At 46.2% G+C, this 18,782-nt stretch overlaps 1 protein-coding gene and 1 non-coding gene across 2 annotated transcripts; one reads left to right on the forward strand and one right to left on the reverse strand.

The window, feature by feature from the left end:
• LOC119920102 lies at positions 1-138 on the forward strand. Its single transcript, XR_005447867.1, has one exon. It is a non-coding gene; the product is annotated as a small nucleolar RNA SNORA7 (small nucleolar RNA).
• Positions 139-2,259: 2,121 nt separating this feature from the next.
• NKX2-5 (NK2 homeobox 5) lies at positions 2,260-17,763 on the reverse strand. The gene is made up of 2 exons (XM_038740553.1): positions 17,462-17,763; positions 2,260-2,867 (listed from the first exon to the last, which is right to left on the reverse strand). Exons 1-2 carry the CDS (start codon positions 17,709-17,711, stop codon positions 2,260-2,262), a joined length of 858 nt encoding a protein of 285 aa, XP_038596481.1. The 5' UTR covers positions 17,712-17,763.
• Positions 17,764-18,782: the final 1,019 nt, after the last annotated feature.

Genomic DNA, 18,782 nt, shown 5'->3' on the forward strand with positions numbered 1-18,782 from the left:
CCCCTCTCAGGGTCGCACCTGGAGAGTTTCCAGTCCTCTACCAGTTTCGACTATGGGAGGGAGAGTCAAGCAGAGGCCTACCCATTCCGTGCCTAGCTTGGCCAGTGGCTAGCGAGTGGCAGGCGATCTACTACAAGGCCAAACTCCCCTGTCCTGGGTAGCAGAGGGATGGGAGAGAGTCGAGGGCGGAGACTCAAGTTGACTGCGCGGAAGGAGGCAGCGGTCAACCGCTTCCGTATTTTGACCAAGAAAACTCTGGGGATATACTACCAGAAGGATGGCAGATGGAGGTGGAGCGTTCTGGGATACAGGTGTCCGTGGCATCGCTATGGGTTGGAAACGAGTCGACAGCATAAGAGAAGATAAGGAAACGGTCCTCCCGGGCCTCGGCGCGAGGCAGGACGAATCAAGGCTACCAGAGGGAGGAGAAGAGGGGGTTTGCCCCATTTACACCACCATTTCCCCCATCATAAAGGGTGCAGATTTGCCCCGCCCTGTATGATGGAGGAATTCCCGATTCCCACTCACCCATTCCGAACTGGACCCATCTGACCTCCCCTCGAAGATCATGGTTGGAGACCGCGTCCGACCTGATCAGCCCCGGCAAGCGCTTAGCGCAGAGCTGGGCACGTAGTAAACTCCGGGACTGAGGCGCGGCTGGCTGGGGGATTCCTGGGAAGGTCCCGTCTGTGGGCCTCCCTCCAGCCCTCCTGACACCTTAGGACGAAGGTATATGCGGGGTCAGCCCACAGGGAATCCCCCATTCCACCCCAACTCCCAGAAGAGTGGAAGTCTGACACATGGAAGGGCCAAGGAAAAGCCCTTGGGTTGAGAAGCAGCGTGGTTCAGTGGAAAGAGCACAGGTTTAGGAGTCAGAGATCACAGAGAAGCAGCGTAGCTCAGTGGAAACAGCCTGGGCTTCGGAGTCGGAGGTCATGGGTTCTAATCCCGGCTCCACCACTTGTCAGCTGTGTGACGTTGGACAAGTCACTTAACTTCTCTGTGCCTCTGTTCCCTCATCTGTAAAATGGGGATTAAAACTGTGAGCCCCACGTGGGACAACCTAATTACCTTGTATCTCCTCCAGCGCTTACAACTGTAACATCATAACATCATTATTATTATTATGGGTTCTACTCCCAGCTCTGCCACTTGTCTGCTGTGTGACTTCGGGCAAGTCACTTCACTTCTCTGGGCCTCAGTTCCCTCCTCTGTAAAATGGGGATGAAGACTGTGAGCTCCCCCGTGGGACAACCTGATCACCTTGCATCTCCCCCAGCATTTAGAACAGTGCTTGGCACCTAGTAAACGCTTAATAGATATTATCATTAGTAGGATTTTTGGTCCCGAGTGCAGGACCAAAGGAGGGGGGAGAGACAGAGATGGCCCAAAGCCCCTCCTGGGGGTCCCTGAGTGGCCACAGCCCTCCTCTCCCCTGGCCCCCCAGCCCCCTCCTCTCCCGGAAAGGTGTCCAGCCCATCCCCAAGACCGGAGGGACGGAGGCTCACGGGTCGGCCACTCTCTTTAATGACCGGCCCGCATCCCTCCCCCGCATACAACTTGTGGAACCTCGTGCCTGTCGCAGAAGGGAGTCCAGTCCCCGCCGATGGCTTTATCGGGAGGTCGCGACACCAGCCTCGGCCGCGATGATTGGCGGAGAGGGGGGCACCGCGGCCTCCGGAGCCCAGCAGGGTCATTAGGGTAAACTGTCCTGGGGTCCGGCCGGGGCTTGGGGCAGGAGGGGGGCGGAGACCTGGTCACTGTCCGGTCCTGCCGGACCCTTGACCAGCGATGACCGGTGTTGTGCTGTCGCCGGGGGCTGTGGGAGTCCATCCTTCCATCCACCCGTCGGTCCCTCTGTCCACCTGTCCATCCATCTGCCTGTCCATTGTCCCTCTGGCCATTTGTCCACCCATCCACCCATCCCTCTGTCCCTCCATCCATCTGCCCACCTGTCCCTCTGGCCATCCATCCATCCACCCATCTATCCATCCCTCCATCCACCTGTCCATCCATTCCTCCATCCACCACTTGTCCATCCATCCCTCCATCCACCCATCCCTCCGTCCATCTGTCCCTCCGTTCACCCATCCATCCGTCCACCTGTCCATCCGTCCACCTGTCCATCCGTCCCTCTGTCCATCCATCCCTCCGAGCCTCCGTCCATCCATCCCTTCCTCCATCCGTCCACCCATCCCTCCTTCTCCCCGTCCCCCTCCTCGACGGGTCCCCCCCGGGGGCCGTCCTAGACGGCGGCCCCTACCAGGCCCGGATCCCGGGCAGGGCGGACACGGCGGCGTTGCTCTGCGGCAGCGCCGCGGGGCCCGGGTTCAAGTCCCCGACGCCCAAGTTCCCGAAGGCGGCGGTCCCCGCGGAGGACTGTCCGGCCTGTCCGGGGCCGGGGCCCGGGCCCGGTCCGGAGGGGCAGCCGTAGCCGCCGCAGGCCTGGGCTCCGTAGGCCGCGCAGGCCTGATAGGCGTTATAGGCGTAGGGGCCTAGGCCTAGGCCGTAGGGCGCGGTGTAGGCCGGGCCGGGCTCGGCCAGGCAGGGCTTCCCATCTCTGACCAAGACCGGTACCGTGATCCTCCGCGGCGGAGGAGGGATGCCCACCAGCTCCAGGCTCTGGTCCTGCCGCTGCCTCTTGCATTTGTAGCGGCGGTTCTGGAACCAGATCTTCACCTGCGTGGGGGTCAGCCGCAGGGCCGAGGCCAGCTGGTCCCGCTCGGGGGCCGACAGGTACCGCTGCTGCTTGAAGCGCCGCTCCAGCTCGAAGACCTGCGCCTGCGAGAACAGCACCCGGGGCTTCCGACGACGACGACGCCCGGGGTCTCCGGGCCGCCCCGACGTCTCCACCTCCGTCTCCCGGCCTGCAAGGACATGGACGCCGTGAGAGATGCCCCCACCGGGCCTCGTTCCGGCCCTGTCCGCCGACGACTCCCGGCCCACGTCCCATTCATTCATTCAATCGCATTTATTGAGCGCCTACTGTGTGCAGAACACTGGACTGAGCGCTTGGAAAGTACAATCCAGCAACAGATAGAGACAATCCCTACCCAACAATGCGCTTACAGTCTAGAAGGTCCGGCCTGGAATGCCCTCCCTCTGTTGGGTAGGGACCGTCTCTCTCTGTTGCCAATTTGTATTTCCCAAGTGCTCAGTCCAGTGCTCTGCACACAGTAAGCGCTCAATAAATGTATTCAGTCATATTTATTGAGTGCTTACTGTGTGCAGAGCACTGAACAAAGCGCTTGGGAGAGGACAATTCGGCAACAGATAGAGACAATCCCTACCCAACAATGGGCTCACAGTCTAGAAGGGGAGATACAGGCAACCAAACAAGTAGACAGGTGTCAATACTATCAAAACAGCTAAATAGAATTATAGATTCATCATTCAATCATATTTATTGAGCGCTTACTGTGCGCAGAGCACTGGACTGAGCGCTTGGAAAGTACAATCTGGCAACAGAGAGAGACAATCTCTACCCAGCAATGGGCTCACAGTCTAGAAGGGGAGATACAGGCAACCAAACAAGTAGACATGTGTCAGTATTATCAGAACAGATAAATAGAATAGATTCATTCCTTTATTCAATTGTATTTATTGAGCGCTTACTGTGCGCACAGCACTGGACTGAGCGCTTGGAAAGTAAAATCCGACAACAGAGAGAGACAATCTCTACCCAACAATGGGCTCACAGTCTAGAAGGGGAGATACAGGCAACCAAACAAGTAGACAGGTGTCAATATTATCAAAACAGATAAATAGAATTATAGATTCATTCCTTTATTCAATCATATTTATTGAGCGCTTACTGTGTGCAGAGCACTGGACTGAGCGCTTGGAAAGTACAATCCGGCAACAGAGAGAGACACTCCGTACCCAACAACGGGCTTACAGTCTAGAAGGTCCGGCCTGGAATGCCCTCCCTCTGTTGCGTAGGGACCGCCCCCTTCTCTTCCCTTTTTGTACTTCCCAAGTGCTTAGTCCAGTGCTCTGCGTACAGTAAGCACTCAATAAATACAATTGAATGAATAATAATAATAATGACGATGGTATTTGTTAAGCGCTATGTGCCCGGCACTGTTCTAAGCACTGGAGTAGATATAAGGTCATCAGGCTGTCCCACGTGGGGCTCACAGTCTTCACCCCCATTTTACAGATGAGGTCACTGAGGCGCAGAGAAGTGAAGGGACTCACCCAAAGTCACACAGCTGACAAGTGGCAGAGCCGGGATTAGAACCCATGACCCCTGACTCCCAAGCCTGGGCTCTTTCCACTGAGCCACGCTCTGCCAAACTATGACATTGCCCCCTTTCAAAGCCCTGCTGAGAGCTCACCCCCTCCAGGAGGCCTTCCCAAACTAAGCCCCCCTTTCCCTCTGCTCCCTCTCCCCTTCCCATCACCCAAACTCCCTCCCTCTGCCCTACCCCCTTCCCCTACCCACAGCACTTGTGTCTATTTGTACATATTTAATACTCTATTTTATTAATGATGTATAGCTATAATTCTAATGATCTATTTTGATGGTATTGATGCCTGTCTACTTGTTTTTTATTGTTGTCTGTCTCCCCCTTCTAGACTGTGAGCCCGTTGTGGGGTAGGGATTGTCTCTCTCTGTTGCCGAATTGTACTTTCCAAGCGCTTAGTACAGTGCTATAAGTTTATATTTCTATAAACTAGCTTTCTTCCTCCCTTCAAAACCCTACTGAGAGCTCACCTCCTCCAGCAGGCCTTCCCAGACTCAGTCCCCCCTTTTCCTCTCCTCCTCCTCCTCCCTTCCCCATCTCCCCCACTCCCTCCCTCTGCCCTACCCCCTTCCCCTACCCACAGCACTTGTGTCTATTTGTACATATTTACTACTCTATTTTATTAATGATGTATATTTAGCTATAATTCTAATGATCTATTTTGATGGTATTGACGCCTGTCTACTTGTTTTGTAGTGTTGTCTGTCTCCCCCTTCTAGACTGTGAGCCCGTTGTGGGGTAGGGATTGTCTCTCTCTGTTGCCGAATTGTACTTTCCAAGCGCTTAGTACAGTGCTATACGTTTATATATCTATTAAACTAGCTCTCTTCCTCCCTTCAAAACCCTACTGAGAGCTCACCTCCTCCAGCAGGCCTTCCCAGACTGAGTCCCCGGCTTTCTCTCCTCCCCCCCCATCCCCCCCACTCCCTCCCTCTGCCCTACCCCCTTCCCCTACCCACAGCACTTGTGTCTATTTGTACATATTTACTACTCTATTTTATTAATGATGTATATTTAGCTATAATTCTAATGATCTATTTTGATGGTATTGACGCCTGTCTACTTGTTTTGTATTGTTGTCTGTCTCCCCCTTCTAGACTGTGAGCCCATTGTGGGGTAGGGATTGTCTCTCTCTGTTGCCAAATTGTACTTTCCAAGCGCTTAGTACAGTGTTATAAGTTTATATATCTATTAAACTAGCTTTCTTCCTCCCTTCAAAACCCTACAGAGAGCTCACCTCCTCCAGCAGGCCTTCCCACACTGAGCCCCCCATTTTCAATCAATCAATCAATCAATCAATCAATCAATCAATCAATTGTATTTATTGAGCACTTACTGTGTGCAGAGCAATGTACTAAGCGCTTGGGAAGTACAAGTTGGCAACATCCTCTCCTCCTCCTCCTCCCCATCTCCCTCCCTCTGACCTCCTTCCCCTCCCCGCAGCACTTGGGTCCATTTGTACATATTTATTACTCTATTTATTTTATTCATGATGTGTATATCCAACGCTTAGAACAGTGCTTGGCGCATAGTAAACGCTTAACAAATACCATTATTATTCTATAGCTATAATTCTATTTATTCTGATGCTCTTGATGCCTGTCTCCTTGTTTTGTTCTGTTGTCTGTCTCTCCCCTTCCAGACTGTGAGCCCGTTGTTGGGTAGGGACCATCTCTAGATGTTGCCGGACTGTATTTTCCAAGCGCTCAGTCCAGTGCTGTGCACACAGTAAGCGCTCAATAAATACGATGGAATGAATGACTGAAAGGTCTTCGTCCCGGCCGTCCCCGGCTCTCCCCTCTCCCTTGGGCCCTCCTTTTTGCCCACTTTCCACCTGGTTTCTTGCCCACTCCCCCTGCCCCTCCGGGCTGGCCGGCCCCGACATCACCGCAGTGCTTTTATTAATAGCAATAAGAACCATCATGGTATTTGTTAAGCGCTTACTAGGTACCCAGCACTGTTCACGCGCTGGGGTATAATTATTATCAATATAATTACGGTATTTGTTAAGCGCTTACTATGTGCCAAGCTCGGTTCTAAGCGCTGGGGATTATAATTATTATTAGTGGTAGCAGTATTACGGTATTTGTTCAGCTCTTACTATGTGCCAAGCTCCGTTCTAAGCGCTGGGAATTATTATTAGTAGTAGTAGTAGTAGTAGTATAATTACGGTATTTGTTAAGCTCTTACTATGTGCCAAGCTCTGTTCTAAGTGCCGGGGATTATTATTATTATGTATTATTAGTATGGTATTTGTTAAGCGCTTACTCCCAAGCTCTGTTCTAAGCACTGGGAATTATTATTATTATTATTATTATTATTAGTAGTAGTAGTAGTAGTAGTAGTAGTAGTAGTAGTAGTATAATTATGGTATTTGTTAAGCTCTGACCATGTGCCAAGCTCTGTTCTAAGTGCTGGGGATTATTATTATTATGTATTATTAGTATTACGGTATTTGTTAAGCTATTACTCCCAAGCTCTGTTTTAAGCACTGGGAATTATTATTATTATTATTATTAGTAGTAGTAGTAGTAGTAGTAGTAGTAGTAGTATAATTACGGTATTTGTTAAGCTCTTACTATGTGCCAAGCTCTGTCCTAAGTGCTGGGGATTATTATTATTATTATGTATTATTAGTATTACGGTATTTGTTAAGCGCTTACTCTGAAGCTCTGTTCTAAGCGCTGGGAATTATTATTATTATTAGTAGTAGTAGTAGTAGCAGTAGTAGTAGTAGTATAATTACGGTACTTGCTAAGCTCTTACTATGTGCCAAGCTCTGTTCTAAGCACTGGGGATTATTATTATTACTTATTATTGGTATTACGGTATTTGTTAAGCGCTTACTCCCAAGCTCTGTTCTAAGCGCTGGGGTATAATTATTATCAATATAATTACGGTATTTGTTAAGCGCTTACTATGTGCCAAGCTCTGTTCTAAGCGCTGGGAATTATTATTATTATTATTAGTAGTAGTGGTAGTATTACGGTAGTTGTTAAGCTCTTACTATGTGCCAAGCTCTGTTCTAAGTGCTGGGGATTATTATTATTATTTATTATTAGTATTATGGTATTTGTTAAGCGCTTACTATGTGCCAAGCTCTGTTCTAAGCGCTGGGAATTATTATTATTATTATTATTATTATTATTATTATTAGTAGTAGTAGTAGTAGTAGTAGTAGTAGTAGTAGTAGTATTACGGTATTTGTTAAGCTCTTACTATGTGCCAAACTCTGTTCTAAGTGCTGGGGATTATTATTATTATTTATTATTAGTATGACGGTATTTGTTAAGCACTTACTCCCAAGCTTTGTTCTAAATGGTGGGGATTATCATTATTATTATTATTACGGTATTTGTTAAGCGCTTGCTATGTGCTGAGCACCATTCTAAGCCCAGACGGTCCCTATCCAACAGCGGGCTCATATGATTATTATTATTGTATTAAGCGCTTACTATGTGCAGAGCACTCTTCTAAGTACTTCCCAAGCGCTTAGTACAGTGCTCGGCACGCAGTAAGCGCTCAATAAATGCGATTGAATGAGTGAATTATTGTTATTGTATTTGTTAAGCGCTTACTACGTGCCAAGCACTGTTCTAAGCGTTGGGGGAGATGCGGGGGCTGTAGCCAACCCGACTTGCTTGTATCCACTCCAGCGCTTAATACAGTTGCCGGATTGTACTGTCCAAGCGCTTAGTACAGTGCTCGGCCCACGGTAAGCGCCCAATAAATACGATTGAATCGAATTGAATTCTGTGCGTGGGATAGAGCTAGCGTTTAATGAATACGAGACTGATTATTACTATTATTCTCCCCCTCATGAGCAACACTCAACCTACCTCCTCTCAGAGATAATAATAATAATAATAATAATAATGGTATTTGTTAAGCGCTTACTATGTGCCAAGCACTGTTCTAAGCGTTGGGGGGATACAAGGTGATCAGGTTGTCCCACGTGGGACTCACAGTCTTCATCCCCATTTGACTGATAATAATAATCATGATGGCATTTATTGAGCGCTTACTATGTGTCAAGCACTGTTCTAAGCGTTGGGGTAATAATAATAATAATAATAATGGTGGTATTTTTTAAGCGCTTACTATGTGCCCAGCACTGTTCTAAGCGTTGGGGGGGATACAAGGTGATCAGGTTGTCTTACGTGGGACTCAGTCTTCATCCCCATTTGACAGATAATAATCATCATCATCATCAATCATATTTATTGAGTGCTTACTGTGTGCAGAGCACTGTACTAAGCGCTTGGGAAGTACAAGTTGGTAACATATAGAGACAGTCCCTACCCAGCAGTGGGCTCACAGTCTAAAAGTCTAAATAATCATCATGATAGCATTTGTTGAGCGCTTACTATGTGCCAAGCACTGTTCTAAGCGTTGGGGTAATAATAATAATAATAATAATAAGAAGAAGAAGAAGAAGAAGAAGAAGAAGAAGAATGATGGTGGTATTTTTTAAGCGCTTACTATGTGCACAGCACTGTTCTAAGCGTTGGGGGGGATACAAGGTGATCAGGTTGTCCCACGGGGGACTCACAGTCTTCATCCCCATTTGACAGATAATAATCATCATGATGGCATTTGTTGAGCGCTTACTATGTGCCAAGCACTGTTCTAAGCGTTGGGGTAATAATAATAATAATGGTATTTGTTAAGCGCTTACTATGTGCACAGCACTGTTCTAAGCGTTGGGGGGGATACAAGGTGATCAGGTTGTCCCACGTGGGGCTCACAGTCTTCATCCCCATTTGACAGATAATAATAATCATGATCGCATTTGTTGAGCGTTTACTATGCGTCAAGCACTGTTCTGAGCGTTGGGGTAATAATAATAATAATAATAATAATGGTGGTATTTTTTAAGCGCTTACTATGTGCACAGCACTGTTCTAAGCGTTGGGGGGGGGATACAAGGTGATCAGGTTGTCCCACGGGGGACTCACAGTCTTCATCCCCATTTGACAGATAATAATAATCATGATGGCATTTGTTGAGCGCTTACTAGGTGCCAAGCACTGTTCTAAGCGTTGGGGTAATAATAATAATAATAATAATGGTGGTATTTTTTAAGCGCTTACTATGTGCACAGCACTGTTCTAAGCGTTGGGGGGATACAAGGTGCTCAGGTTGTCCCACGTGGGGCTCACAGTCTTCATCCCCATTTGACAGATAATAATAATCATGATCGCATTTGTTGAGCGTTTACTATGCGTCAAGCACTGTTCTAAGCGTTGGGATAATAATATAATAATAATAATAATAATGGTGGTATTTTTTAAGCGCTTACTATGTGCACAGCACTGTTCTAAGCGTTGGGGGGGGATACTAGGTGATCAGGTTGTCCCACGGGGGTACTCACAGTCTTCATCCCCATTTGACAGATAATAATAATCATGATGGCATTTGTTGAGCGCTTACTAGGTGCCAAGCACTGTTCTAAGCGTTGGGGTAATAATAATAATAATAATAATGGTGGTATTTTTTAAGCGCTTACTATGTGCACAGCACTGTTCTAAGCGTTGGGGGGATACAAGGTGCTCAGGTTGTCCCACGTGGGGCTCACAGTCTTCATCCCCATTTGACAGATAATAATAATCATGATCGCATTTGTTGAGCGTTTACTATGCGTCAAGCACTGTTCTAAGCGTTGGGATAATAATATAATAATAATAATAATGGTGGTATTTTTTAAGCGCTTACTATGTGCACAGCACTGTTCTAAGCGTTGGGGGGGGGGATACTAGGTGATCAGGTTGACCCACGGGGGTACTCACAGGCTTCATCCCCATTTGACAGATAATAATCATCATGATCGCATTTGTTGAGCGCTTACTACGTGCCAAGCACTGTTCTAAGCGTTGGAGTAATAATAATAATAATAATAATAATAATAATAACAATAGTGGTATTTTTAAGCGCTTCCTATGTGCACAGCACTGTTCTAAGCGTTGGGGAGGATACAGGGTGATCAGGTTGTCCCACGTGGGACTCACAGTCTTCATCCCCATTTGACAGATAATAATAATCATGATGGCATTTGTTAAGCGCTTACTATGTGCAAAGCACTGCTCTAAGCGCTGTGGGGGGATACAAGGTCCCCATTTGACAGATACTAATAATAATGATGGCATTTGTTAAGCACTTACTATGTGCAAAGCACTGCTCTAAGCGCTGGGGCAGGGATACAAGGTGATCAGGTTGTCCCACGGGGGCGGGGGGGGGGGGCTCACAGTCTTAATCCCCATTTTCCAGGTGAGGGGACTGAGGCCCAGAGAAGTGAAGTGACTTGCCCAAAGTCACACAGCTGACAATTGGTGGAGCCGGAATTTGAACCCATGACCTCTGACTCCAAAGCCCGGGCTCTTTCCAGTGAGCCACGCTGCCTCCCGTAAGCGCTTAATAAATACCATTATTATTATCACCACCCCAGCGCTTAGAACAGTGCTTGGTACATAGTAAGCGCTTAACAAATGCGATCTACTGAGCCCCCTCCTTCCTCTCCTCCTCCTCCCCCTCCCCACCCCACCTGTATATACGTATATATGTTTGTGCATATTTATTACTCTATTTATTTATTTTACTTGTACATACTTATTCTATTTATTTTATTTTGTTAATATGTTTTGTTTTGTTGTCTGTCTCCCGCTTCCAGACTGTGAGCCCGCTGTTGGGTAGGGACCGTCTCTAGATGTGGCCAACTTGTACTTCCCAAGCGCTTAGTACAGTGCTCTGCGCACAGTAAGCGCTCAATAAATACGATTGAATGAATGAATGATCATGATTATTATTGTCTGTCAAATGGGAATGAAGACTGAGCCCCAAGCAGCGTGGCTCAGTGGAAAGAGCCCGGGCTTTGGAGTCAGAGGTCACGGGTTCAAATCCCAACTCCACCAATTGTCAGCTGTGTGACTTTGGGCGAGTCACTTCACTTCTCTGGGCCTCAGTTCCCTCATCTGTAAAATGGGGATGATGACTGTGAGCCCCCTGTGGGACAACCTGATCACCTTGTAACCTCCCTAGCGCTTAGAACAGTGCTTGGCACATAGTAAGCGCTTAATAAATGCCATTAAAAAAAAAACAACAGATAGACGGTCCCTACCCAACAGCGGGCTCACAGTCTAGAAGGGGGAGACGGACAACAAAACAAAACGAATAGACAGGTGTCAATACCATCATAATAAATAAAATGATAGCTATACACATCGTTAATAAAATAAATGGAGTGAATATGTACAAATAAAATCAATACAGTCATAGATCGGTACAAATATATATATATATGTGTATATATATATGTGTGTGTATATATATATATACACATATATATGTATATATATATGTGTGTATATATATATATATATATATATATATATATATATATATATATATATATATATATACAAGTGATGTGGGGAGGGGAAGGAGGGAGGGAGGGCGTTTTCCCAGGAAAATTCCTCCCTCTGCCTCCTGGCCAGATCCCAGTTTCGGGGGGAACAGACAGGGATCCCCTCCCTTCCCCTCCCCAAGGCACTTGTGTCTATTTGTACTTCCCAAGCGCTTAGTACAGTGCTCTGCACACAGTAAGCGCTCAATAAATACGATTGAATGAAGGAATGAATGAATGTGTACATCATCATCATCATAATAATGGCAATTGTTAAGCGCTTACTACGTGCCAAGCGCTGTTCTAAGCGCTGACTCGATTTATTTTATCCATGATGTGTAGGTGGCTGGCCTGTGGGCCCGTTGTTGGGTAGGGACCGTCTCTATCTGTTGCTGATTTGTCCTTCCCAAGCGCTTAGTCCAGTGCTCTGCACACAGTAAGCGCTCAATAAATACGATAGATGATGATGATGATGCTCTGCACACAGGAAGCGCTCAGTAAATAGGATTAAATGGGTGAATGAATGAGTAATTCTATTTATTCTGACGGTATTGACACCTGTCTCCTTGTTTTGTGGTGTTGTCTGTCTCCCCCTTCTATGTTGCCAACTTGAACTTCCCAAGCGCTTAGTACAGTGCTCTGCACACAGTGAGCGCTCAATAAATACGACTGATTGATTGATTGTGAGCCCGTTGTTGGGTAGCGACCGTCTGTTGCCGATTTGTACTTCCCAAGCGCTTAGTCCAGTGCTCTGCACACAGGAAGCGCTCAATAAATACGACTGAATGAACGAATAATAATAATAATAATACCCCAACGCTTAGAACAGTGATCGGCACATAGTAAGCGCTTAACAAATACAATAAAAATTAATAATGATGATAATAATACCCCAACGCTTAGGACAGTGATCGGCACATAATAAGCGCTTAACAAAATGTAATAATAATTAATAATGATGATAATAATACAATAATAATAATAATAATAAGCGCTCAATAAATACGACTGAATGAACGAATAATAATAATAATAATACCCCAACGCTTAGTACAGTGCTCGGTACATAGTAAGCGCATAACAAACACAATAATAATATTAATACCCCAACGCTTAGAACAGTGATCGGCACATAGTAAGCCCTTAACAAATACAATAATAATAATAATAGTAATATCCCAACGCTGAGAACGCTGCTTGGCCCATAGTAAGCGCTTAACAAATATAATAATGATAATACCCCGGCGCTTAGACCAGTTCTCGGCTCATAGTAAGCGCTTAACAAATACAATAATAATAATAAGAATATCCCAGCGCTTAGAACAGTGCTCGGTACATAGTAAGCGCTTAACAAATACAATAATAATAATTATTAATAATAATAATACCCCAATGCTTAGAACAGTGCTCGGCACACAGTTAGCCTTTAACAAATACAATAATAATAATACCCCAGCGCTTAGAATAGAGCTCGGTACATAGTAAGCCCTTAACAAATATAATAATAATAATATAATAATAATAATATCCCAGCGCTTAGAACAGTGCTCGGCACATAGTAAGCGCTTAACAACAATAATAATAATGATAATGCCCCAGCGCTTAGAATAGTGCTCGGTACATAGTAAGCCCTTAACAAATACAATAATAATAATAATAATAATAACAATAATATCCCAGCGCTTAGAACAGTGCTCGGCACATAGTAAGCGCTTAACAAATACAATAATGATAAAATTCCCCAGCGCTTACATCAGTGCTCGGTACATAGTAAGCCCTTAACAAATACAATAATGATAATACCCCAGCGCTTAGAACAGTGCTCGGCACGTAGTAAGCCCTTAACAAATACAATAATAATAATAATAATGATAATAATAATAATACCCCAACGCTGAGAACACTGATTGGTACATAGTGAGCGCTTAACAAATATAATAATGATAATACCCCAGCGCTTAGAACAGTGCTCGGCACGTAGTAAGCCCTTAACAAATACAATAATGATAATACCCCAGCGCTTAGAACAGTGCTCGGCACATAGTAAGCGCTTACCAAATACAGTAATAATAATACCCCAGCGCTTAGAATAGTGCTCGGCACATAGCAAGCCCTTAACAAATACAATAATAATAATAATAATAGTAATATTCCAACGCTGAAAACACTGCTTGGCCCATAGTAAGCGCTTACCAGATACAATAATAATAATAATACCTCGACGCTGAGAACACTGCTTGGCCCATAGTAAGCGCTTAATAAATACAATAATGATAATACCCCAGCGCTTAGAACAGTGCTCGGCACATAGTAAGCGCTTACCAAATACAGTAATAATAATACCCCAGCGCTTAGAATAGTGGTCGGCACATAGCAAGCCCTTAACAAATACAATAATAATAATAATAGTAATATTCCAACGCTGAAAACACTGCTTGGCCCGTAGTAAGCGCTTACCAAATACAATAATAATAATAATACCCCGACGCTGAGAACACTGCTTGGCCCATAGTAAGCGCTTAATAAATACAATAATGATAATACCCCAGCGCTTAGAACAGTGCTCGGCACATAGTAAGCGAAACCAAATACAATAATAATAATACCCCGGCGCTTAGACTAGTGCTCGGCACATAGTAAGCGCTTACCAAATACAATAATAATAATACCCCGGCGCTTAGAATAGTGCTCGGCACGTAGTAAGCCCTTAACAAATACAATAATGATAATGCCCCAGCGCTTAGAACAGTGCTCGGCCCATAGTAAGCACTTACCAAATACAATAATGATAATACCCCAGCGCTTAGACCAGTGCTCGGCACATAGTAAACCCTTAACAAATACAATAATAATAATAATAGTAATATCCCAACGTTGAGAACGCTGCTTGGCCCATAGTAAGCGCTTAACAAATATAATAATGATAATACCCCAGCGCTTAGAACAGTGCTCGGCACCTAGTAAGCACTTACCAAATACAATAATGATAATACCCCAGCGCTTAGACCAGTGCTCGGCACATAGTAAACCCTTAACAAATACAATAATAATAATAATAGTAATATCCCAACGCTGAGAACGCTGCTTGGCCCATAGTAATTGCTTAACAAATATAATAATGATAATACCCCGGCGCTTAGACCAGTGTTCGGCACACAGTAAGCGCTTAACAAATACAATAATAACAATACCCCGGCGCTTAGTAAGTCCTTAACAAATACAATAATAATAATAATAGTAATATCCCAACGCTGAGAACACTGCTTGGCCCATAGTAAGCGCTTAACAAAGACAATAATAACAATACCCCGGCGCTTAGTAAGTCCTTAACAAATACAATAATAATAATAATAGTAATATCCCAACGCTGAGAACACTGCTTGGCCCATAGTAAGCGCTTAACAAAGACAATAATGGTAATACCCCAGCGCTTGGAGCAGTGCTCGGCACAAAGTAAGCGCTTACCAAATACAATAATAATAATACCCCGACGCTGAGAACACTGCTTGGCCCATAGTAAGCGCTTAACAAATACAATAATGATAATACCCCGGCGCTTAGAATAGTGCTCGGCACATAGTAAGCCTTTAACAAATATAATAATAATAATGATAATAATGATAATAGTAATATCCCAACGCTGAGAACGCTGCTTGGCCCCTAGTAAGCGCTTAACAAATACAATAATGATAATACCCCGGCGCTTAGAATAGTGCTCGGCACATAGTAAGCCCTTAACAACAATAATAATAATAATAGTAATAATAATAGTAATATACTAAAGCTGAGAACGCTGCTTGGCCCATAGTAAGCGCTTAACAAATACAATAATGGTAGTACCCCAGCGCTTGGAGCAGTGCTCGGCACGTAGTAAGCGCTTACCAAATACAATAATAATAATAATAATACCCCAGAGCTTAGAACGGTGCTCGGCACATAGTAAGCGCTTACCAAATACAAGAATAATAATAATAATACCCCGGCGCTTAGAATAGTGCTCGGCCCATAGTAAGCGCTTACCAAATGCAATAATAATAATAATACCCCTGCGCTTAGAATAGTGCTCGGCCCATAGTAAGCGCTTACCAAATACAATAATAATAATAATACCCCGGCACTTAGACTAGTGCTCGGCACATAGTAAGCCCTTAACAAATACAATAATAATAATAACAGTAATATCCCAACGCTGAGAACGCTGCTTGGCCCCTAGTAAGCGCTTAACAAATACAATAATGGTAATGCCCCAGCGCTTAGAACAGTGCTCGGCACATCATCATCATCGTCATCATCATCATCAATCGTATTTATTGAGCGCTTACTGTGTGCAGAGCACTGTACTAAGCGCTTGGGAAGTACAAATTGGCAACATGTAGAGACAGTCCCCACGCAACGGTGGGCTCACAGTCTAAAAGGGGGAGACAGCGAACAAAACCAAACATACTAACAAAATAAAATAAATAGAACAGATATGTACAAGTAAAATAAATAAAGAGAGTAATAAATATGTACAAACATATATCCATATATACAGGTGCTGTGGGGAAGGGAAGGAGGTAAGATGGGGGGGATGGAGAGGGGGACGAGGGGGAGAGGAAGGAAGGGGCTCAGTCCCATAGTAAGCGCTTACCAAATACAATAATAATAATAATACCCCGGCTTTTAGACTAGTGCCCGGCACATAGTAAGCCCTTAACAAATACAATAATAATAATAATAGTAATATATCCCAACGCTGATACCGCTGCTTGGCCCACAGTAAGCGCTTAACAAATACAATAACGGTAATACCCCGGCGCTTGGAGCAGTGCTCGGCACAAAGTAAGCGCTTACCAAATACAATGATAATAATAATACCCCGGCGCTTAGACTAGTGCTCGGCACATAGTAAGCCCTTAACAAATACAATAATAATAATAATAGTAATATCCCAACGCTGAGAACACTGCTTGGCCCCTAGTAAGCGCTTAACAAATACAATAATGGTAATACCCCAGCGCTTAGAACAGTGCTCGGCACATAGTAAGCGCTTACCAAATACAATAATAATAATAATACCCCACCGCTTAGACTAGTGCTCGGCACATAGTAAGCCCTTAACAAATACAATAATAATAATAACAGTAATATCCCAACGCTGAGAACGCTGCTTGGCCCCTAGTAAGCGCTTAACAAATACAATAATGGTAATACCCCAGCGCTTGGAGCAGTGCTCGGCACAAAGTAGGCGCTTACCAAATACAATGATGATAATAATAATAGCCCGGCGCTTAGACTAGTGCTCGGCACATAGTAAGCCCTTAACCAATACAATAATAATAATAATAACAGTAATATCCCAACGCTAAGAACGCTGCTTGGCCCCTAGTAAGCTCTTAACAAATACAATAATGGTAATGCCCCGGCGCTTGGAGCAGTGCTCGGCACAAAGTAGGCGCTTACCAAATACAATAATAATACCCCGGCGCTTGGACTAGTGCTCGGCACGTAGTAAGTCCTTAACAAATACAATAATAATAATAATAGTAATATATCCCAACGCTGAGAACGCTGCTTGCCCCCTAGCAAGCGCTGAACAGCGCTTGGAGCAGTGCTCGGCCCCAAGTAAGCGCTCAACAAATTCATTCATTCAATCGCATTCATCGAGCGCTTACTGTGTGCAGAGCACTGTACTGAGCGGTTAGGACTGTGGCTAATCCTAATGTGAGCTTTTCTGCCAGCTGCGGAGAAGGCCCAGCAGGGTTTCCCGGCCTCCCGGGGATCCGCGGCCGGTCGGTGCCCCCTTCCTCCCTCCCCACGGCCCGGGCCTTACCCGTGGGGGCCCCCCGCGGTCCCTGGGCCACCGGGTCCATGCCGGGGTGGCCCTTGGCACAGCAGGAGTCCGGGCAGGCGGGCGAGGGGCCCGGCGGGGCGAGGGCGAGGCCCGGGGCGGGCTTGAAGGAGGCCAGCATGCAGGAGGCGGGCTCCAGGCCGGCCAGGCCCCAGGGCAAGGCCTGCTGCTCTAGTTGGAGGATGTCCTTGACGGAGAAGGGCGTGGGGGTCCCGGAGGGGCTGGGAAACATGGCAGGGGGTCGACTCCGAGGGCACCCCGGCCACCCTGGGCCCCCGGGCTGGGCCAGGCCCTAAGGGGGAGAAGGAGGGACCGGCCCTCAGGGGCTGGCCATTGGCCACCGTTTCATGCCACCTAATATAGGCATCCCACCCAGCTCGGCCCCGGTGGAGGGTCGCCCCCTCCTCCCCCTCCCCAGCTCCGCCTTGCCTTTTGGATTTCCAGCCCCCCACCCCTTTTGCCCGGCGGGATTCATCATCATCATCATCATCATCATCATCATCATCATCATGATGGCTTTTGTTAAGCGCTTACTACGCGCCAAGCAGGTTACCAGGTGATCAGGTTGTCCCCCGGGGGGCTCCCAGTCTTCATCCCCATTTTCCAGATGAGGGAACTGAGGCCCAGAGAAGTGTTGGGTAGGGACTGTCTCTATATGTTGCCGACTGGTACTGGTACAGTGCTCTGCACACAGGAAGCGCTCAATAAATACGATTGATTGATTGAGTAAAAGTGACTTGCCCACAGTCACCCAGCTGGCAAGTGGCGGAGCCTGGATTTGAACCCATGACCTCCGACTCCAAAGCCCGGGCTCTTTCTACTGAGCCGCGCTGCTTCGCCTTGCCTTTTGTGTTTCGAGCCCCCCACCCCTTTTTCCCGGGGATCCGGGGGGGATTAATAATAATAATCATTATAATAATGGCGTTTCTTAAGCGCTTACTACGCGCCAAGCGCCGTTCTAAGCGCTGGGGAGGTTACCAGGTGATCAGGTTGTCCCACGGGGGGCTCCCAGTCTTCATCCTCATTTTCCAGATGAGGGAACTGAGTAAAAGTGACTTGCCCCAAGTCACCCAGCTGGCAAGTGGCGGAGTCGGGATTTGAACCCATGACCTCTGACTTCAAAGCCCGGGCTCTTTCCACTGAACCGCGCTGCTTCACCTTGCCTTTTGTGTTTCGAGCTCCCCCCACCCCTTTTTCCCGGGGATCCGGGGGGATTAATAATAATAATAATGGCATTTGTTAAGCGCTTACTATGTGCCAAGCACTGTTCTAAGCGCTGGGGGGATGCAAGGTGATCAAGTTG

This window comes from Tachyglossus aculeatus, chromosome X1 (genome assembly GCF_015852505.1).
Source record: "Tachyglossus aculeatus isolate mTacAcu1 chromosome X1, mTacAcu1.pri, whole genome shotgun sequence".
Lineage (NCBI taxonomy): Eukaryota > Metazoa > Chordata > Mammalia > Monotremata > Tachyglossidae > Tachyglossus > Tachyglossus aculeatus.

Bases quoted from the DNA above. Each gene is read 5' to 3' on its own strand.
- NKX2-5 (XM_038740553.1), bottom strand. From the start codon at position 17,711: ATGTTTCCCAGCCCCTCCGGGACCCCCACGCCCTTCTCCGTCAAGGAC. The intron at 2,868-17,461 runs GTAAGGCCCGGG...ATGTCCTTGCAG, and splicing joins ACCGCGGGGGGCCCCCACGG to GCCGGGAGACGGAGGTGGAG.